The 21,453-nt window shown below is 64.0% G+C and overlaps 1 protein-coding gene across 3 annotated transcripts in view; it reads right to left on the bottom strand.

The window, feature by feature from the left end:
- The window catches only part of AGAP3 (ArfGAP with GTPase domain, ankyrin repeat and PH domain 3), a 58,304-nt gene that overhangs the window by 7,724 nt on the left and 29,127 nt on the right, over positions 1 to 21,453 (bottom strand). Inside the window, exons 1-11 of one of the 3 annotated variants that reach the window (XM_040464430.1) lie at positions 21,354 to 21,378; positions 20,039 to 20,097; positions 19,684 to 19,771; positions 19,388 to 19,473; positions 19,102 to 19,243; positions 18,581 to 18,715; positions 18,270 to 18,397; positions 16,519 to 16,677; positions 12,894 to 12,986; positions 8,164 to 8,268; positions 1,679 to 1,847 (exon numbers count right to left, since the gene is read on the bottom strand). In XM_040464430.1, the coding sequence (XP_040320364.1) occupies positions 1,679 to 1,847; positions 8,164 to 8,268; positions 12,894 to 12,986; positions 16,519 to 16,677; positions 18,270 to 18,397; positions 18,581 to 18,715; positions 19,102 to 19,123 (811 nt within the window). In that variant the 5' untranslated portion in view covers positions 19,124 to 19,243; positions 19,388 to 19,473; positions 19,684 to 19,771; positions 20,039 to 20,097; positions 21,354 to 21,378. Of the gene's footprint in view, positions 1 to 1,678; positions 1,848 to 8,163; positions 8,269 to 12,893; positions 12,987 to 16,518; positions 16,678 to 18,269; positions 18,398 to 18,580; positions 18,716 to 19,101; positions 19,244 to 19,387; positions 19,474 to 19,683; positions 19,772 to 20,038; positions 20,098 to 21,353; positions 21,379 to 21,453 lie in introns of those variants that run through there. The other 2 variants (XM_040464429.1, XM_040464431.1) reach the window with 2 other exon arrangements.

The raw sequence follows: 21,453 nt of genomic DNA, 5'->3' as shown, positions 1-21,453 counted from the left end.
GAGCGCTTAGGGCCCTGGCTGATCCCCAGCCCTCTTTGCCCCTGAAGGCCAGCGATTTCCCAGCAGCCCTCACTTGGCTCTCCGGGCAGAGCACGTGGCCCGCCGTTTCTGCCATTCAACCCTTCCCCTAGTGCACTCCTCCAGGGGGCTCTCGGCACCCCACTGTGATGGGCGGGTGCCGTTCTCACCCTTCCTTCCTTCCTTCCTTCCTTCCCTTAGTCTACTAGAGCTCCCCTTCTGCATGGTCAAGGGCTTCCGTCCGAGCTCGGGGTGGCTTGGGGAAGCGTGGCTTTTCGAGTCAGGCACGGTTAGGTTCAAACCGCAGCTCTACCACTTACTGTGGGATTTTACAGGCAAGTTTTCTTAAGCTCGCCGAGCCTTCTGTTTCCTCATCCGCAAAGCGGGGAGGATGACCTCCACTTCCCAGGGCTGCGAAACCGCGGCCCGACAGAGTAGAGCTGCCGCGCTCGGCACCTGTCGATCGGCAGGTGGCAGTCCCTCCAGCCTGGTCAGCGGGGGCTGACAGATGCCACGGGGCGGGGGTGCCACGTGCCCACTTGCCCCAAACAAGGAGGACACGCAGGAGGCCACGGTCTGACCTCTGAACCCGGAGTCGCTCCTGCGGGCCTGTCGGCATCCCGAGGGGGGCGGTTCTACGGGGTCTGTTTCGTCCGACTCCAGGGACTTAGTACCCACCCCTCCGTCCACTGAATGCCCGCAGCGGCCTAGTGCTGTGATGCAGAAGCACCCCCTGGTCTCCCTGCCCTCTGGGAAACAGCACATCTGTGCCACTAAGAGCCACCCCCGGGACAGGGGCACCTCGCAGTAACTGGGAGGGCGGGAGAGTGTCGTGAGCAGCTGTTTCTGGGTCCGAGGACAAGGAGAGCCAATCATCTAGGACAACAGCAGGGCCCAGAAGCCAAGGTGGATCTGGGGCAAGGGGACTCGGTGCGGGCGGGACAGCAGTGTGGCTTAGGAGCCACAGAGGCCTCGGGAGGCACAAAGAGCCGGAGACAGAGAGGAACGTAAGCATCCTTCACCTGAACTCAGGGTACCATCTGGAAAGGTAAGAACCGGTCAAGGAAAAGCCGCCACGCCCCAAGTCCACGCTCTCAGGCTCTAGACCTTCTTCCCGCACGGCCAGACACACGGCAGAGTCGGCGCGGCTTTTAGCTTCCCTCTAAACTCCGTCCTCTCTGAGCAAAGACCCTACCTCTCACTGCAGCCCCACAGACGTTTGCCCGGGGCACCCCAGGGAGCTCTGCCCCCGTCCACCTCCCTCCCCACCCACACGACACGCATGCCAGAGGTCCCACCGTCGCCAGCCGTGGCTCCAGACGAGGCCACATGGTCCCAGGACCCCTGACGGCACCTGTCGGCAGGAGGCTGTCGGGCCCTATGCTCCATCTGCAAACCACCCGCCGGGCTGTATGCCGGCTGCTACCCCTGCCACCTCCGTGAGGACAGCGTTTTGGCAAATGCATTTGGCCGAGCCGATCCTGAAGCATAACCCTGGGTGGCAGGCATGTCTGGAGCCCTAAGGACCCAGGCTGCGAAACAAGCCCCACAGCCGCCTACCTTTTTAGGCCTCCGTCGCCACACTCTCCACTCTTCTAGAGAAAGGAAGCAATGCTCTCCACGTGCCCGCCAACCCCCCTCACCTTGGCAGCCACCTCACCTGTGCCCCCGCCCAGCTGCGTGTTACTCCGCTCCAAGGCCAGCCCGTTGGCCCGGGGGCTGGTGCCTGGGGCTGTGGCAGGCGTGGCTCGGGGCAGGCGCTTCCCTGGCACTTTCACGGTCGTCCGCAGCAGGTCGATCTCCTTGCCGTGGATGTTCTGCATGTAATCCTAAGGGCCAAGTGGACAAAACAGACAAAGATTCATTAGGACAGGTCACTCCTCGGCAGCACTTGGTCTCTGACGCTGACCCACCAACTCACAGGTCTTGCCCGCGCCGGAGGACACAGAAAGAGAGAGGAGAAAGCCCAAGTTCTAGAAAGCAGGACCGGGAAGCCCACCGATCTCCACCTCTGGACGACACCCGAGCGCAGCTCTGGGGGGACTCAGCCAGGAGCGGGGCAGCATCCAGGGGGAAAGAAGGGCGTGGAGCAAGAGCTGAGGCGCAGGGCTCCTCGAGGAAAGACAGCTCAGGAGGCAACGCAAATGAGGCCAAACACCGGACCAAGGCGGAATTTAGGAAGAGAAGGCCCACGTGGCCAGGAGAGGAACTGACAAACTCCCCAGGACACAGACGACTGGGTTGCTCCAGGCTCTGGGTGGCCAGCCACCGAGTACTTGGGCCCTGTTTCCAGAAGCTTCCGCCACCACTGGGGCCCAGGGAACTTTCAGAGCCTCGAACAGTCCCTCACTCCTTACAACAGTGCCTGACAATAAATATTTGTGAGCAGTCAAAAAGAAGCCTTTGATTCTTTTTGCCATTGTTAGGAATACAGAGACAGGTCCACGGTTTCACAGGTACCAGCGAAATAACAGTAACTTGTCACCACCTCACCTGCCCACTCCTACGCCCCGCTATTCCCTGCACTCTGGCCACAGCTTATATTTCCTGTATTTTCACAATGACATAGGAGGGGGTGTTACGAGGCCACTTTACAGTTGAAGAAACGGCTCACGAAGGTTAATCTGCCCAAGGTCACATGATCAGAGGGCGGCAGAACCAGACTCGGGCCCCGCCTTTGCAGATTCCCAAGGCAGTGCACTGAAGGCAGACCTCCGCGGCCCAGGAACTACCCCCGACTTCAAGTCAGCACTCAAGGGGCCCCAGAAGGGGAGGAGTGGGGAGCAACCAGAGAGTGAGAGCCGCTCCTTGCCCCCACCCATTCCCACCGTATGGCCACTGGCCTAAGAGTCCCGCGGTGGAGCCACAACCTGGGGGCCACAGGGCAGAGCCCGGCCCCTGGCCTCTAGCTTCCTGCTTTCGACCCGAGCCTGGCCGGACCCGAGCTCTGCCCACTGCTTCTGGTCTCTCCTTCCAGACGGCCGACTCCCACTTCCTCGCTGCTGTCACCGGCAAGGCAAGGTCCGCAGCAGGTCCCAGCCTCACGTCCCCGGTGAAATGCGGCCAAAAAAACTCCTTCCAGGGAACAGGATCAGGCCGGTGGTGCCAGCTGGAGCTTTGATGGGATCCCACCGATCAGACTCCAACCTGCTCTTCTCCCCTCAGGAGCACCCTGGGGGGGCTTGGTACACAGAGTTTCCCTGAGACACGGTCCCCCTGTGGTTACAGCCCCCAGCCCCTCGTACCTTCACCCGCTCTGGGACTTCAGACTTTCTGTCACCTGGCGGCTCTCCCGCCTTCTCACCCGTTAGCTTCGGGGAAAAGGGACCGTGTCCTCAGTTTTTTTTTTTTTTTTTTCCTAATGTTTATTTTTTGAGAGACAGAGACAGCATGAGCTGGGGAGGGGACAGAGAGAGAGCGGAAGCCACAGATTCCGAAGCAGGTTCCGAGCTGTCAGCACAGAGCCCGACATGGGGCTCGAACTCATGAACCACGAGATCGTGACCTGAGCTGAAGTCGGAGGCTCAAGCGACTAAGCCCCCCCAGGTGCCCCCGGTGTCCTCTGTTTTAAAGCGCAGGAGGGGAATGCTACCTTTTGGGAGACAAGGAAAAGGCAGGGGCAGGGGCTGACCAGGGGCTCGCAGCAGCCCCTGCTCTGGGAACGACCAAGACGTCGAGCGGAAAGCAGTCACGTGGCCCCAAGGAACCAAGAGAACATGCCAGTTTCCAGTTAGGAGGAGGGGCAAGAGAAAGGAAAGGGCGCCTGATACGAGGTTCCCGCCTCAGGCTGCACCTCACTTCCGAGGTGGGTCATCAGGGCAGGGGACCCCTGAGGGCCGTGGGAAGGAGGGGCGCCGCTGAGGCGAGCACCGTGGCCTCACCAGCGGCCGTGAGGCCCGGCTGGGCCTGTAGAGGTCTTCTGTTCTCCATGAAGCTCGGACACCTTCACAGGCACACGGCCCTTCAGAAGGACAGAGGGGCCTCGTCAGGCACAGAGGAAGAGCGCCCCCCTGCTCCCCCCCGTGTGACCAGGGAGGAGCTCGCTTCCACGCAGCTCTGGGCTGCGTGCACCCCCTCCGGCCACCACCTGGTCCCCCATTAGGAACAGCGCCCGGTGCCCGGCCCCCCCAGCTCCCAGGGGGGGTCGGCTTCAGGTCTCAGAACCACAGGACGACACTAGAGAAGTCAGGAGGAGCAGTCTTCACTCACGGGGGGACCCCTGTGACAACCTCTCACCCCCAGGGTTCTCTGTCACCAGCGCTGAGCCATGCCACGGTGGCTGGGAGAGACAAACCCAGGAGCCCCTTTCCTGTCCCCCGCCCCGTGTCCCTTCTATGCTTCCACTTTTCAGCAAACTCAGCACGCCCATCCGGCCACGCTGGCCCTCAGCTCTTGCTTTCAGCCCAGAGCCCAGCATCGGCCCGTCTCAAGCCCTCCTTGGTGGGAGCCCAGCGTCCACTCGGCTTCTGCACGCACCCGTCGCGGGTCCCCGCACAGAGTCTCACGTCTTGGATTGGCTGCTCCAGACAACTGTCAACAGCTGGCTGGGCCGAAGACGCAGCTGCGGTCCCCCTCTTGGGGGAGGGGCTCGGGCTGCTCTAGTTCACAAGGAGGTCACAGCAGCTGCAACAGTTTTCAGGCCCCACGACGGCCCTGGGACGCCCAGGCTGGGACGTGGGACAATCGGACCCCATGCCGAGGACAGAAGCTGCACGGAGGGCCTCTGTTCTGGGCCCAGGGGCCAGAGACCAGCCTGAGGGGCCCAGCCCCCCCGCGGGCTCCCTGGCCACACCAGGGGGCGTGGCTAGTGGCAGGGCAGGCCTGCAGCCTCGCGCTCCGCTCCGCTCTGGGACGGGGACCGCGCTAGGAGACCAGGAGAGGGGGGCCCAGCCCAAGGACAGTGTGGTAAGGAGCGCAAGGAGCAGCAGCAGGGACAGGGACACGAGGGGCAGAGCAACAGCGTTTCCCTCCGTCAGCAGAACGGGGAGCTCGGCGGTGGCGGTGGCAGCGGCTGCTCAGGAGAGCGGTCACCACGGCTGCCTTTATTACCCACCATCAAACAGCAATTTCTTCCCCAGCCTCCTCGCTAATTACCCAGCCAGCGTTCTCATCTCGTTTTATTACTGGAATTAACAACGAGTTCAGAGCGTGGAAAGCTATTAAGATGTGTGATTAAGCCACATTCAATTAGTTTCTACAAACAATTTAATTGATGTTGCAGATAGAATTAACAGAAGGTGATTGTGTGAATGGCTCCGCTGGCTGCAAAATGGGGGAGGCTGTGGCGGGCTCTCTTGGGCCAGGCAAGGATCGGGCGTAAGGCTTGAGGCCTGCCCACCAGCCCTTCCTCTGTACGCCCTTCCAGTCCCTCCAGCCCCACTGGCCTCCGTCGGCAGGTGAGTCACCGGGACGGCCGCCCTCTCTCTGGTCCCTGAGACGGCAGCACCCTAGGCCCAGAGTAGTGCGCGTCCCTCTGGGGTTACCGGAAGGCCCCTCGGCCGCACGGCGCCCGAACAGGAGGGAACCTCCCGGGAGACAGGCCGCCCTCGGCACGGGGATGACGGTCAACTAAGACGCTTGCTCAGGTTGGGAAACACGGCAAAGGGGAGACGGAGGCAGGTAAGCCAGCAACACTTGAGAGCTGCAACCGGGGAAGGAAAGCAAGAAGCGAGGGGGGTGGACGGAGCGGGCGGCCTTAGCCAGGAGGAGACGCAAACTCTGGTCACGCAGCGGCACGTGATGACCCCTGATTTGGTCTTCACTCCGGCTTCCGTTTTGAACCCCAATTCGTGTCTGCTGAGTGAGAAAAGCGGCGCCCACAGGGCAGGGATGCTGCCATCTACACAGCCCAGTCCCCCCCGGATGCTGGCGTGGGAGGAAGACATAGGTTTTGATCCCAGAGTCAATGGATGAAGAGCGGACACAGAGCCTGTGCTCTCAGAGGAGCCTTTCGCTCAACCTCTCCACGAGGTCCCATGGCCCAGAGAACAAGAGGCCAGCAGGGCCGCCTGCCTCTTAGACTCACCTTGCAGGAAAGCAAGGAAGGGGCTGGAAGCCCCTGCCACCCACATCCCGTCCCAGGCCCCTGAACACACCAAGAAGCACAGAGCTCAACAGGCGAGGCGCTGGAAGGGACTCGGAGAAGCTCAGGCACCCATCCTGGCCCAGGCAGGCCCATGGGTTCCCTCCACCCTCCCTGACAACAGTCTAGGCAACACTTGCCCGGATGTTAACTCTCCGAGAACTTTCTCAGCCAGCCCCGAAGAGAGTTGCTCTCGGCACATGCAGAAAATTCCGGGTGATGCTCCGAGTCAAAGTCATGGGTCCTTGTATTAGCTCAGCCAGTGGCTGGGTGACCGATGACGATCCAGCCGGCCCCGCCAAGCTTCTGCTCTCTAATTGATTGAGTGTAAAACCAGAGTTCTCGCGAGCCTTTACCTTCCCTTCCTAAACCCAAACCAAACACAGCACCCCACACATTCCTTCGTGTCCCGGGACCCCTCTACGGTCCCCCTCCCCCTCTCCGGGCTTCCTCCATTATCTGAGACATGGGGACAGGCTAAGGGGACAGACACAGCTAGGGCGGCACAAAGCAGAAAGAACAGGTAAGGGTGCACAGAGGAGAACGCCAAGGCCAGCCCCACACGGAGCAGGGAGGGGCGTAGGGGGGACTAGGATGCTTCGGAGAGGCTAGTTCCCAGCTCCACTGGCAAGACGCCGCCTGAGGAGAGCGAGTCCATCTTGCCTGGGGGCCGGGGTGGCCGGGGTGAAAATACAAGCAGCTGGGAGTTAGGAGGAGCTAGGCCGGCCTAGGATCGGGCCTGGCTGGGAAACGCCACGGCTCTGCTGTCTCTGTGCTACAGAGCCCTGTACCTGCAGGAGGCCCCGTGACTTTCTAGGACACCTGTGTCGCGCTGCCTCGCACGGGCTCAGCGGCAGGACCGGGTCTGCGTACAAGGCGGCCGCTGGAGTAGGGGAGGGGATGGTGCTGAGGGGCCTCTACCAAGTCCCCAAAGCCACCTGGTGTGGCCCGTCCTCAACCCCCCAGTCTCCTGAGGCCGGCTCCCACCCTGTGGAGGATGAGACGCTAGGAGGAAACGCTAAGTAGCGGCGTTCCCCGAGTTAAGGGGAACAGTTAGTGCCCGAGGAATCGGATACGGAGAAACCCAGGAGGGCGAGGCCGGGCTCCGGCCTGACGGGAAGCAGACCGCCCGCCCGCTTTTCCCGAGCCAGGCCTTCGTGCGTTATCGTGCCTGGGCGGTGCCCTCGGGACCGGGTTACGGCCAGAACCGCGCATCCCCGGCGCCTCCTGGGTCGGGCCTCCCCGACACCTTGTGCAGGTTCAGAGGCAGCCAAGGGACCCTCGGAGGCAGGCCCTGGGCTCCTGGGCCGGGGGTGGGGCCGGCCCGCGTGCTGTGCTTGAGGGGGTTCACGGGAGAACTCATTAGCCCCGCAGTGGGGCGGTGACAGAGATGGATTCTGGTGACAGCTGTGTGCTGGAGCCACGCGGCGAGGGGAGGCGGGAGGCGGGAAGGGTGGGAGAGCTGCCACGGGGGCCACTCTACAGTCACCGCCCCGCCCCCTCACCGGGGCACAGGCCACCCCCACCCCCGACCCCTCCACCCGCCATCATCGCCACCCCCACGCTCCCTTTCCCCGACAGGACGCGTGCCATTCTCCACAGGCCCGGCCCAACTGCCCCCCCCCTGGCTCTCCATCACCCCAGGCCCGGGAACCCAGGGCCTCCCGTGCTCGCGTGGCTCCCCAAGAGACAACTGGGCGGTGACACCGGCATCCCCAGCTTGAGCAATTCCAGGTAAGCGGGGCCCAATCCCGCTGTCTCCACAAGCGGGGGCCAGGACGCGGGGCCCGACCGCACACCGCAGCCTCGCCTAGAGGCAGCCATCCCCGGGGGGCGAGTCTCCTCCCAAGGGCGCAGCCACAAGTCAGACTTTAGAATGAAGGGCTCGGCCCCGGCCTCGGTCGCACAGGCGGTGTGGTTCCCAAGCCGCCAAAGTGAGGCTCTTTCCGAAGGGCAGGTGCCTTTGAACCCACTGAGGCCTGCTTCCCTTCAGTTGTGGAGTCAGCGCCCCCCTCCACTCGGGTCACTCTTCCTCGGGTCCCCAACCCCTCCCCCAGACTCACGTGCAGACTGGGGTGGTAGGTGAGCAGTCCGTTGTCACAGAGCGTCACGTACTTCTTCTTCCACTCCTTGTTCAGGGACTTGCCACTCCGTTTCAGCAGGATGCCCTGAGGACAGAGGCGGGATCAGAGACAGGTGCCAGCCCCGCACGTCGGGGGGGGGGGGGGGTCCGGAGAAGGTCACGGGGGCACCAGGGAACACCGTCCTCCGTCGCCCGTCCTCCTGGGCCACTGTGCTCCTCTGAGCAGAGAGGCTGTCAAGGACCAGAGCCGACCCGGGGGAAGCCAGTTAGACGGGACCTTCCACGGAACTCGGGCTTCCCTGACGGTTCACCAGCAAGCAGCCTGGGGGCCGCCCCCCTCCCCGGGGTCGTGGGGCCGCGCCAGCAGCAGGAGGCAGGGTTTCAGGTGGCCTCCTGGCAGTGACGCTCCTGCCTGTGTGTCTCCAGGGGTGGGTGAATAGGGCAGAAATCCCCTAACCGCCCCCAGAATGTTCCAGACTCCCCAAGGCGCAGCCCCGGCCACAGAGCTCAGCGACCAAATTTCCCCTGCAAGCCTGTCCGTGTGTTTTGCTCACTGACACACCCTCAGCACCGTGACAGTGCTTGGGACACGGCACACACTCGGCGAACGTCCGGTGGGTGGGTTGAAAGAAGCCAGCTGAGACCGTGGCCGCCAGAGATGCTGAAAGGGGAGGACGCCTGCAGAGAACTCCAAGAACGGCCTCCACCTTCCTCTAAGGACAACCCCCGAAGAGGCCCTCACCCGCCTCTGGCTCTCTCCTCGACACGACAGTCATCACAGGAGAAGGAATGGCTGAGGAGAGGAGCGGGGGTCAGGGGAAGGACAGTACCACCAACAGGTCCCGGGGGCAGGTTCTGAGGCCCAGCATCAACCGAAGGCAGGAGGGCCGACAAGAGGCAGTGCCGCCTGGAGATTCCCAGACAAAACTCCAAGGGGACAGCCACCAGGAGGGGGCTCAAGCGGGGAGTCAGGATCAGCAGCGGCCTAGGAGAGCAGGGGAAGCACCCGGAGCCCAACCGCAGTGGGCACCAGAGAGGAGGAGCTCAAAGATGTGGCCCTGATCACAAGGCCTTCTCCATTAGGAATGGAGGGCCCTGCTCTCAGACAAGCAGGAAAACCAGGATTAAGAGATTCGAGCGTGGGGGCGCCTGGGGGCTCAGTCGGTTAAGCGTCCAACTTTGGCTCAGGTCACGATCTCACGGTTCGTGGGTTCGAGCCCCACATCGGGCTCTGTGCTGACAGCACAAAGCCTGCCTGGCATATTCTCTCTCTCTGTCCCTCCCCTGCTTGCACGTGCTCTCTCATAATAAATAAACATTAAAAAAAAAAAGAGAGAGAGAGATTCAAGTATGAGGAAATAGTATCACCTATGGTTCTGGGGCCCAAAGGTGGAGGTTAACCCCAATTCTCTCACACCTCCTCTCTAAGCTCTTCCGGAGACCAGGCTCAGTCCTAAAGGGAGGAGGTTAGCCAACAGGCGATTGGAATTTCCTGCCCGATCTACCTCCTCACGAGGGACCAAGATGGGGCTGAGAAAGTCTCCCACCTTTCGATACATCCCCACTAGCACTCCTTCCTTTCTCTCTTTCTTCCCGCCGCCCCCAAAAGGCAGATGCCGTTGCGGGGAGATTCAGTTGAGCGTCTGGGGCCATCTGAGGACACACTCTACCACCCGGTCCCCCTCAGCACCAGACATCCTATCCTCACATGGAGCATCTGAAGACGAGTGGTATTAATGGGACCTTCGCTGGAGTGGGTGGCTGGAACATTCTGGAAGGCAGTCAGGCCCCTGCCCAGGGGTCCATGAAGGAGCCTCAGTGACCTGCTTCTGGGCGTGGCACCCACCCCCTCACAGCCAGGAACAAGGCAACGGTAAGCTGCTCCCCGTCCCCGGGCTGTGGACAACACCCATGAGAACCAACAGCCAGACTCTGGACAAGGCAGCCCCCAGTCTCACCCGGTGCCCTCAGGAAGCGCTGGGGGGACGGCAGCTCCCCTGCCCCTCCTCTCCTTCTTTCACACCTCCTCAGCCTCCAGTGGGAGAGTCCACGTCAGCCTCTGTTCTCAAGTCCTCCCAGGCCCCGCCCTGGCCTCCCTCGCCTGACCCTTCCTCTCCATCACGGCCGAGCCCTTCCCTCCTGGGCCCGGTCCCAGCTCCGGGCCAGGTCGACGGAAAGGGAAGCCAGACTCCGCTCCCCCTTCTGCCGCCAGCTAGCCCCTAACATCAAACAAGTGACCGCCTGAGCCTCAGTTTCCACAGACAGGTAGAGAGAGCAGACTCACGTATGGAGGTTTCCTCCCTCTTCCCAGCCTGGAATCAGGACTCAGGATGCCAAGGAGGGAGGCCCTTTTCTACCCAGAACTCTCTCCCCTCCTTCACCTGGGCCTCGGTCCGGGGAGGAGCCACGGACCAGCGCTAATGAGCTCAGTGAGCTCACCGGCAGGGGTGTGGGAGGAGTGCCCGGCTTGATGGAGAAAAGCCGGCCAGGGCCTCAACCTGCCACCCACTCGCGCCTCCAGCCCGCCTCTCGCCTGCCAGCCCGGCCCAGACGCAGAGCACGCGGCAAAGGCTGGGCTAGCCGCATAGTGGATAGGCCTGCCTACCCGGCGCCTCCTTCCCTCTCGAATCCTGCCTTCCAAGGAGGGAGACGAGCTACAGGGGTTCCTGCTCCCCTCCCTGGCCGGCCCGGCTGCGCACGGCGGAGCAGGAAGCAATCTGGGGCGGAATGGGAGCGGCGCGGAGGCGCCAGCCCCAGAGGACCCGTTCGCCGCCGCCTCCCTCCCAGCTCCGCCAGCCGGCTTAATTGCGGAGTCCGGATTGATTGGGAATGCAAATGGCAACTGAAATGCAATCTCCACTCCCAGCAGGAGTGGGGGGGCGGGGAGGGGGAAGGAGTGGAATGGGGAGGAAGGGACCCGAGGGTGGGGAAGGGGCCAGAGCGGGCCCGGGCAGGCCGCTGGAGGTTGGGGGAAGTCACCCGAGGATGAGCCCCTGGGGCTGGGAAACTAGAGCAGGGAGCACCCGCCCCCCAACCCCAGCGCAGGCACACCCTAACCGCCCCGAGAGATCCCGGAGAGATCCCGCCGAGAGATCCCGCCGCGGATCAGCGCTCAGGTTCCTTCCTGCAGGGGGTCCCTGAGGCTTAGTGGCCTATATCGGCCGGCCGAGTGGCCTAGTCGACCCCTTAGGCCGGCCAGGGGCTGGGCCTGAACCCCGGGTGCAAGTTCACAGGGCCTTACCCCCACCCCTCAGTTCTCCCCTCCCCTCTCTGTGGGGGATTCAGGGAACAGATACCTTAGCCCGTACCCCCAAACAAGATGGGACCCCAAACAGGACGCAGGCATTTGAGACCACGTTTATCTCAGAGCAAAGGCCCTGGAGAAAGTGTTCTCTTGTATTTATTCAACGTTTGTGTGCGCGAATACACCCTCTCAGAATGCACCCGCCCCCAAAGCAGACAGTGACGGGCCTCCGTGAGACGCATCCACGGTGCCGGGCTCGCACCACCCCCCCCACCTCCCCCAAGGAGGCGGTCGGTCTGCAGAGTCCCAGAGACACGGGATCACATCACCAACAGGTTTGTGGGGTCCGATTCTGCACCCAGACACACACACAGAGACACGTCTCTCTCAGCCACTCCACGTGGCCTCCCCGGAGGTGGCCCCACTAGACTGGTCTCTGCCAGGCCTCAGTGTGACGCTATTTCAGGGGAGGGCAGAGGCATTACGTGACGGGTAGTTCCCTGCCTTCTGGGACCCTGACGCTTCCAGGGGTCTCCATTCTAAATAACCTTCACTGTGGGGTCGGAATCTCACTCTCACATAGGAATTCTGGTCAGACTGCCCACGGGCCCCAGCAGGCCCAGCCTGGAGGACTAACCCGATCCCAGGGCCCGGGCCTGGCCAAGCTCTGGTGGTCTGGCCACACCAGTCTCCTCTGTGGTCAACACCTGACAGACAACGTAGCCCCTGTAGACACGGCGCGTCTCACCACCAGCTCCCAAGATCCGCGCCGGGCCCAGCAGACCAACCAACCAAGCCACTGCCCCCAACCTCATGGGCACCTCAGAGACGGACACCTCCTCACTTCACCCCCATCCAGCTCAGCAGCTCAAGAACCCTGCTCGACACACCGCCATCTTTGCACAAGGACGCCCTCCGTTGTTCAATGTCTTTTTCCAGCACGGGGACCCCCTCTGGGGGCGGGGGGGGGGGGGTGGGTTGTCTAGTGGCCCAGCCCTGCCAGAGACTCAGAAAAAAAAAAGGGGGGCCAGGAGGGGGCAGCCCAACTCAGCTCCTCCTTTACCAGCGAACAGAGGCTCGTGTGAACCCAGGGTAGGACCAGCCCTCCCAGGGTACCCTTTTGTGAATTCCTTTTCTGGGACTGGGAGAGGTGGGCCAGGTCGCCCGGCTCCAGAAGCGCCAGCCCGCGCGGGCCAGCCGGTGAGGACGGCAGGTGGCTCTCTGCTGCCCCCCGGTGGTGGTGAGGAGGACGCGGCCGAGCTCCCGCCCGGTAGCCTCTCTTCCCAGGGGGGTTTGCCCTCAACAGGCGATCCGCTCTCTCGTTGAGGATTCAGGCCCGGCAGGGGCAGTGCTGGCCTTACAGCAGCCAGCCCCCAGAGGCGCTGAAGAGCGCCGCCCTCCAGCGTTTCCTGGGCCTCATCCCTCACCTCCACTGCTCTCTGGCCACAGGGGAAGGGACTGCTGACCTGTTTGATGGGGATGGCCCGACCGCTCCCGATGCTGTCCACCTTGCAGTCGGCGGCTTTCTTCTCCCTGTCCAAGTCGGCACCCTTTCGAGACTGAAAGAGAAAAGAAGAGGCGTGTTAGAGGGGCGCAGGGCCCACGGGGGACAGCTGCCCGCCTGGACTCCCCAGCCCTCCCCTCCTCCCTCCTCCTGGGCAGGCCCTAGCAGTGGGGGCGGGGCCGGGGCGGCGGGACCGGGAAGGAACTGAGACCACGAGTATTCCAACGGGTTTATTCTTACACACGGCACCATACAGAGCAGCACAGGTCACTGAGCCAGGCCCGCCCCTTACAAAAGAGCAAGGACACGAAATACCGAGGGCGCAAGGAGCGCGCAGCCCAGGGGGCTGGGGCGTAAGAGAAGGGAAGGGGCGAGGAGAGGTGGACGGTGGGGCTGAGGGACGGCTGGGAGCACAGGGCACGAGAACCGGGGAGAGCCAAGTCCAGAAGTGAGCGGGCAGGGGCCCGTCTGCGGCACAGACACCACACGGCACGTTGCACCGAGCGCGGTCGGCGAGGCCCGAGGGGCACAGTGGATGGAGAGAGAGAGGAGAGAGGCCAAAAGAGGCCCTGCGCCCCTGCCAGGCTCCTGGGGCAGAGCCCGCCCCAATGCGGATCCTAGGAAACGGGGAGGGGCCAAGAGGGGGAAAGGCAAGCGCGCGCGGCGTGGGCGTGGCGTCCGGAGCGGAGCAGGAACGGCAGGAGTCCATGCAGGAAGGAGCAGAGGAGGGAGGGGCGGGAAAGCTCCCCCCAGGAGCAGCTGGGCCGGGGCGGGCGCTCGGACGCCCCCGCCCCTCGGGGGCCTCGTTGCGCTGGCCCGGGGCGCCGGGCGTGGGGCCGAGCTCCCTTCTTCTCCATGCAGCGAGCCTGGCGCAGCGCGTCCAGCCGGGCCTGGTCCCCCGGCAGCCCCCAGCCGCGGGCTCCAGCGTTCCTAGCCTTCCCTGGGGGTGGGGGTTAGTTACAAAGGTTCCTGTGGGTCTCTGGAGTGGGGAGCACGGCGGCCGCTTCTCATCTGAGAGCAGTCCCAAGGCCCGGCCCGCCTCCGGCCCCGCACAGGGGAGAATGTCCAGAGGTGCTGTGTGTCACCACCTGGTCTTCTAATTTGGAAGGAGTTGGAAAGGCCTTTTTGTTGATGAAAAGTTGGAAACAGTGGCACATATCTGCAAATATCGAAAGAATAAAGATTTTGGCAAGTTATACTCAAGCCCCGCACGAGTTGGTCAGCACTGGTGAGGGCAGAGACCCAGGTGCCTGGGGAGAGGAGGCAGCGGGATGAAGAGGAGGAGGAGGAGGAGGAGGCGGTGGCGGCAGAGGCCGCTGGGCAGTCCATCTCATCGGGGAATGTTCGCCACTGGGCAGCCGGGGCCCCTGTCCCTCCTGTTGTCCCAGGCTGCCAGGAGCCGAGGACACAGGGCACAGGACTGCAAATGCAGCGCGGAGTTGGGGGGGGGGGGGGGGTGTCAACCGAGGGAGCAGAAAGAATCGGGCCAGAGGCTGCTGCCCGCAGCTCCACCATCAGCACCTGCCCGGGGCGTCTCCTGGGCGCCACGGCCTCTGCCCCTTCGGCCCAGGGAGGAGGAAGGTGGATGGGGACCGCCGCCACCGGGTCCCCGGAGCAAAGAGCTGGTTGGGAGGGGGGGGGGTGCAGCCTGCCCCAGCCAGGCTGGTGAGCCAGGAGGCCCCCCAACCACCGGAGGATCCCTGGGAGCCCCGAGGGGCAGCCCCCGCCCCCCCTCCCCCCGCCCAGGATGGGAACCGGGGCAAGAGTGGCAACAGAATGAGTACATGAAGTCATGGGGGAGACTGGGGACATCGATGGCCACATCCAGGGGGGCGGGTCACAAGGACACCAGGCCACAGAGCAGGCGTGGCTCTGCTGGGGAGGACGATGAGGGCGAGGAGGTGGCCCCAACAGCAACGATGAGAGGGGGAGGTCCCGAGATGCACTCCTGGAGACGGACATGTCTCGAGGCCTCCTCGTGGACAATGGCGCAAGTGAGGTCACCATGGAAACAATGGAAAGAAAAACTAAGGTCGCCACAGTGAAGATGGAGAGAATGAAAGGGCCCGAGGGAAGGCTGTGCCATGGGCGCGCGCAGCAAGGATGGCAGGCGGAGGCAGCACAGCGGAGCAGGCAGCGGAGAGCACAGGGCAGGGGGCACGAGGGGCCGCGACGAGGAGGCCGGGAGCTGCGCATGGACGGTGGATAGAAGGGGGGGCAGAGGGAGGAGAGCGTGCCCTGGGGTGCTGCAGGCCTGGCAGCGGAGGAAGTGGGAGGTTCGGGATGGTGCTGAGGGAGCGGGTGTCAGACAGCAGATGCCAAGGGCGCAGACGGCGGTCACTGCAAACACAGGCACCCGAGGGCTCTACGGCAGCGGCAGCAGCGGGCGTGGGCACAAGCAGGCAGCCCAGGGCTCTGTGTGTCTCAATGGGCGTGAACAGAAACAAAGAGCTTCAGGTCTAGGCGGGGTCGGGGCTGGGGAAGTGCCATGCGGCGGCAGCTGTCAGCAGGAAGGGTTGGTTGGCATGGACAAGGAGGGGGCACACGGCAGGCACAGGGCGGACGGACCGGGGCACACCGGGAGCGGCAGTGTGCCGGGCGGGCGGAGGCGAGAATGAATGAACAAGGCCTAGGGGCACTGGCTCTGTCTGGGCGGGGCTCCCGAGAGCCTGGCGGGGCCTGCCCGGCCGGCCGGACGCGGGACCAGGCTGGGGACCAAGCCCTGATGGTCCGAAAGAGGCGCACGGACTGACGCAGCAGTACAGAGTGATCTCCTGAGAATCCACACGGGCAGCTCAGCCACCTGTGTCTGGCCCAAGCCTCCCAGAATGACCCCAGCCAAGTCCTGGCTGGAGGTAAGGGGCTGGGGGCACTGTGTCTCAGATGCCGGGGGCACCTAAGAGCTGAGGGACTGGGCCCCTAGCAGTGGAAGGCAGCGGAAGGTCCCTGGTGTGAGGTCTGTGAGGGCGGGAGCCTGACTGAGGGCTGGAGGTGGGGAGGTGAGGCCTGGGGAAAGCTGTCTAAGCCTTTGGGGGACCCCCAGGCGCGGGCGGGAAGCGTAAGGTCACGGAGAAAACAGAGTGCAGACAAGGAGGCCTGAGCCCCCCATTCTGGCTCCACCAGCTAATCTCCGTGCGGCCTTGGGCCAAAAACTTAGGGGGCTCGGTTCACAGCTGTGGAATCAAGAGCGTCGGGCAGGGGGTGGGGGGAGCGGGGAGTTAGGACAGACACGTCCAAAGATCCTTCAAGCTAAGCTGGCCCAGAAGACCTAAGGGTCAGGGAGAGGGGGTGAGTGTATGCAGCGGAGGCAGGACAGTATGTATGGATACGCTGCGGGAAAGCCCTTGTGGGCACAGAAGAACAATCTGGAAGAGTCTGGATGTGCGCGAGGGCCCTGGTAAGGGGCCCACGGAAGCTGTGTGTGTCTGTGCGGATGGAGAGCCTGCGGGTGGCATCTTCCTGACTCGGGCTGCCCCGTGGCCCGGCCGTCTGCGGTTCTTGCCTGCTCCCTCCCAGCTGGGGGCTGGGCCCCACCTACTCAGTGAAGGCAGCCGGGCAGGCGCCAGGGCAGGGCTCGGGGCACATACCGTGAAGATGTTGGAGCGCCGCTTGGACTGCTTGCGGACGGGTGTGGGGGTGGAGGAGGCCGCCACGGTCTCGATGCGCAGCTCCCGCTGGCTGACGCTGGGGGTGGAGGGGACTGAGGATGAGTAGTCGCTGAAGGCGCTGCTGCCGCCATTCGTGGCCTAAGGACAGAGAGGGCTGCTGAGGGCTGCTCTGGGGTGAGGGGCAGGCAGCAGGTGGGAGCTGGGAACCCCTGAGGCATGGGGACCTGGCCTGGGACTCACAGGGCAGCAGAGGCGGCCTGGAGGCCGGCGGGACGCAGTCACTACCGCACGGGGCTGCCCCCCGCCCGAGAGCCCCGGCAGGGGTGATTCTGTGCCCACCAGCGAGCTGAATCAGAGGCAGCGCTCGCGGGCCAGAGTTAAGTGACAGAGGTGAGAGTTAAGTGAGCGCACTGTGGGGTCTCATCTCAGGGGTGGGTCTGGCGCGAAGCAAGAGGTCACCTTGGATGAGCTCCCAGGTCCTATGCCAAAGAGGCAGGAGGCCAGGGTGGGGCTCAGGGGGGGGCCGGGGGAGCCTGAGGCCTGCTTCTGGACAGTGTGTGCGACAGGGGCAGGGGTCCGGGAGAGCCGAGGCCCGAGAGCAGACCAGAGCAAAGACTGCCACCAGAGTAAGCGGATGAGGGAAAGAGGTGGGACAGGAAGAGAGACAGAAGGGATCACAGGATGGAGACAGAGAGTGCACAGCAGTGACTGCCCTGGGACCCGGGAAACACGTACGGCCCAAGGCCTGCTCCCTGCCTGCCCGTAAGATGGTCACTGGGTAGAGAGGGTGTCCCGCCCTGACAGCCTCTTCGAATCCTCCCCTGCGCACAAAGAGCACAACGCTGGCCCTCGGCCGGCAGAGCCACCCGGCAGGGCCCGCGCGCAGAGCCGAGATGTACACGCCCTGAAATGTGCCAGCTGAGGCGCAGCGGTTCAGAGATAGTGAAGACAGACCTCTTCTCCGTGGGGGACGCTTTCAGGGAAACTAAACTGTCTGTCTTCTACACACTAAAGGAGGGGCCTCTGGAAAAAGCCACCAGACTGTCCTCAGGAAGCTGGTGGGCCGGGGCGGGCCCTCAAGACAACAGCCCTTGGCGGAAGGAGAGCGGAGGTTGTCCACCTGACCACTCGATCCGGCTCATCTGTGACGACCCAGGGCTTTCTGCAGAGCCGGCCATGGAGTCGGGGAAACGGTTACAAAAGGAAGGGCCAGACCCAAACGCCAAGGGCCAGAACACAACCAGGCGGTAGGCAGCGAGCGGGCAGGCATCCGAGGGGCATTACGGGAAAAGTACGGGCAGGACCCGGCTTGGAACACCCCTAACGCCCCTCATGGCACAAAGGCTGTTGGTCCCTGTGGGGCACGTGCTGTCCTTCCAAATGCAGGCCCCACAGGTGAGGGGCAAGCGGGCCTAAGAGAACTCTTCGCGCCTCCCGAGTGTGGCTCCGCGGGGCGTAGCTCCTGACACGGCTCTATCGGCACCGACCTGAGCGAGCGCTCAGGATGCTTCAGCTAAAGTGGCTGCAGGGATGGACGCTACGGGGAGGCGGTCACCACGGGGCACAGATGAGGCCAGGCCAGGCATGCAGGCAATGGGGGACTCAAGCCAGCGCTTCCACACGATCCGCAAGGCGCGAGAGCAGACGGGGTGGGGACACGCAGGCAGACAGACAGGATGATGAGGGCGGTGGGGAGGACACATGGCGGGAGGCGGGGAGGCTGGCCGCACCTGGTTGATGTGCACGGCCGGGATGGAGGCAGCGGACACTGCCGAGTGGCTGGGGGAGTTGGGCAGTGACTTGCAGGGCCCGATGGCCAGCTGCTGCTTCTTCCGCAAGGCCACGACTTTCTGGGCCACTGCAGGGGACAGCAGAGTCAGTTACCCCTCTGGGGGGAAAGGGAGAAGCCCGGCTTAGAGCCGTCCCCCGCCCCCACCGGGGCCCACGGCCCCCCGCCGGCCGCAGAGCCTCCTGCGCCGCGCTCCGGGGGGGGGGGGGGGGGGGGGGGGGGGGGTGCCATCCTGCCCCGCGCCCGAGTTACCGTCCTGGAAGACGCGCTCCACATTGAGCCCGTAGGTAGAGCACGTCTCGTAGTAGGTGCAGCGCTTCAAGTCCGTGGACAGCTTGCGGGCCCTGCTGTCGTCGATGACCCGGGGGTTTGCGGCACTGATGGCGTCTGTCGGAGGCGGGAGGGTGGGAATTTACTCAGCCGGCTGAGAAGCAGGTGCCACGGCCGGGGAGGGTCGTTGGGGCAGAGGGCGGGTGGGCGGGCAGCCGAGGCGGCGGGCGACACGGAGCACAAGCGTAAGGGCCTCCAGGCCTTAGACCAGCCCTGCCACCGACTCAGAGGAGAAATGAGCCAGCTGCTCTGTTCCCGCGTCTCAAAAGACACGGGCGCGATCGTCACGCAGGTGGGAGGGTCTAGCTGGGGGAGATCCAGCGTGCGCGCGCGTGGCAAGGAGGCGCTGCCCGTTCTGGGGTGACACCAGGGCTCAGGAAGCACCGAGAGGGGAGGGACCCGGGACCGCCCCTCCCCCGTGCCAGCCCCGCGGGCCCGCTCACCCTGCGTGCCCACCAACACCATGGGCACCTCGCTGGCATTGCGGAAGCTGCACAGCCGCAGGAAGTAGTTGTACACGGTCTGGAAGCTGATTTCATCCTCCAGGCTGAACACAAACACCACCGCATCCACCCAGGCAGCAAACTAGGGGGACGGAGCAGAATTAACACCCTCACCTGCTCACGGGCAACCTCCGCGCCCCTGTCCACACACACACAGCTTTGCCCAGCCCCAACCAGATCCTCGGGAAAGGGGCACCACGAGCCGGGGCTGGGGCAGGAGCGTCACCTGGAGCTCAGGGGGGCCTCCTTCATCTCGGATCAGCAGCAGGTAACTCTGGCCATCCACCACAATCTCCTTCTTAAACCGACCCCCTAGGACAGAGTGCACGGTCAGGCCCCAAACTGGGAGAGCCCACGGGGGCCAAGTGATTCTGAAATCCACAGCTAGCAACACAGGAGACGGGAGGACCTGGAAGGACAAGGGGCTCCAGCCCCCCCCCCCCCCTTTGCACAGACGACAGCAAAGAGAGGAAGGGGGCGGAGGGGCCAGCCTCAGAGCCCAGGCAAGCCAATGACGCTCACCTTCAGGGGACTCTTCCTGGACATACGTCCCTGTCAGATAGCGGTGCACCAGGGCCGACTTCCCACTAGACAGGTTCCCCACAATGCCCTGTGGGAGAGGAAGGGGTGAGAGCAGCGGTCAGAGGGAAGAGACGGGGCAGGAAAGGCAGATGACGTTAGGAAGGAGAGGGGCCGGAGCTAAGGGCCAGAAAGGAAAGGACCAGAAGCAAGGGGCCTCGGAGAGAGGCCAAGACCTGAAAAAGAAGGGCCTGGCATCGGGGGCGAGGGGGTGGGGTGCAGCAGAGCCTGGGCCCATTGCTCTACCCGTACCCACCCAGCCCCAGGGCGGCCTGGACCTCCCACAGGGCTCACTCACCACTTTAAGCTCCGGCACCGAGCGGCTCAGGGTCCACTCCTGGCTGTTCACAAAGGAGTCTGCAGAAGAGAAGGCCACCCATCAGGACCGAGGTGGCACACACCTGTGCTATCTGCAACCAGCTGTGTCCTACACTGCCCCTTCTTGGGCCAAGGCCAGAAAACAGCACGGTCCTGATGGGACCCCAACCCTCACCCCTGATTCCCTAGAGAGCGGCAGGAAAATTCTTCTGGAGGGGACCGGAAGAATGATAGTCCTCAGGGGAGAGGACCCCGAGAGGTGTGGGCCCAGGTCCCCCCGCCTGGGCCCGTGTGCCTCCTGATCTCTTACTGCTCCAGCAGGCAGTTCCCACCTTGAGCTGTCACACCCGGCCTGGTGCCACCAGGGCTCAGATGAGAGGCCTCTCCAATAGGTCTCAGCTCAGACCCAAGCTGGGCTGGGCGCCTGGCAGCTGGGCAGGGGGGCCAGCCTCCTGCGAGTAGGGACAGCTCACCCTCACAGGGTGGGGCCACCCACCACATTCCTAGGCAGGGTGAAGAGGGAGGAGCCCTTACCTGGCCTTGTTCTGTGAAGGGCAGGTTGAATGGGGAGCTATCTAGCCTGCCCAACTGGCCCTCCTCCCCAAGCTCCTCCTTAGTTGGGAGGCCACCACCCTTTCTTTCCCCAGGGACCCGCCTCCTGGGCTGCCTGGGCTCCAGTTCTCAGCTCTGGCCTGCCTCTGGCAGTGTCCGGGGAAGGGAAGCCTCCAGCTGCCCAGAGTCCCCCTCACCCCCACGGCCAGACCCGTGTTCTTTAAACTCTGCACTGTAACAGACATCCTCCAGCCAGCTCCAGGTGGCCCTGGCCTGGGCGGGCCTCTCTGCCTGCTTGCCCTCCCCAGGCTGTCTCAAAGAGTAGCCACCACGATCGATTGGGTCCACAAGTAGTCTCAGCTCATCTGCACAGGCAGCCGGGAGGGCTCAAGCCCCGCCCTGAAGCTAGAAACTCGTTCAGCCTCCGCTCCTCCTGGGCCTCAATTCTGCAGGTGCCAAAAGTGAGGAAGGGACCTCGTCTCCTACCATACCAGGCCACGGGCCAGAGGTAGCACCCGGCGGCGGGCGACCCCGACTGGACGCACCTGGAAGGCCTCCTCTGCCACGGCCACTTCCCCAGCCCATCAGCGACCCAGAGCCCAAAGGGGCGCCCATCTCACTTGGCCCCTGGCCCCGCACACCACACCCACCTCTCCCAGGCAGGTTCACGGTTTGTTCTCACCCCCGCTCTCAACAAGGGGCTCCAGCCAGAGAGGACTCCCAGGCCGGGCTCTCTCCCTTACCGCTGGGCGCGCCCAGGACCCCGGGGGCCGCGGCCGCCCGGCGGCTCCACAGCGGCTCGGCGGGCGCGGGCTCCCTCCGGCGGAAGCGGCTGGTGAGCAG

This window comes from Herpailurus yagouaroundi, unplaced genomic scaffold, assembly GCF_014898765.1.
Source record: "Herpailurus yagouaroundi ecotype Mexico unplaced genomic scaffold, PumYag 483, whole genome shotgun sequence".
NCBI lineage: Eukaryota > Metazoa > Chordata > Mammalia > Carnivora > Felidae > Herpailurus > Herpailurus yagouaroundi.
This window is presented reverse-complemented; position numbering and strand designations above follow the sequence as displayed.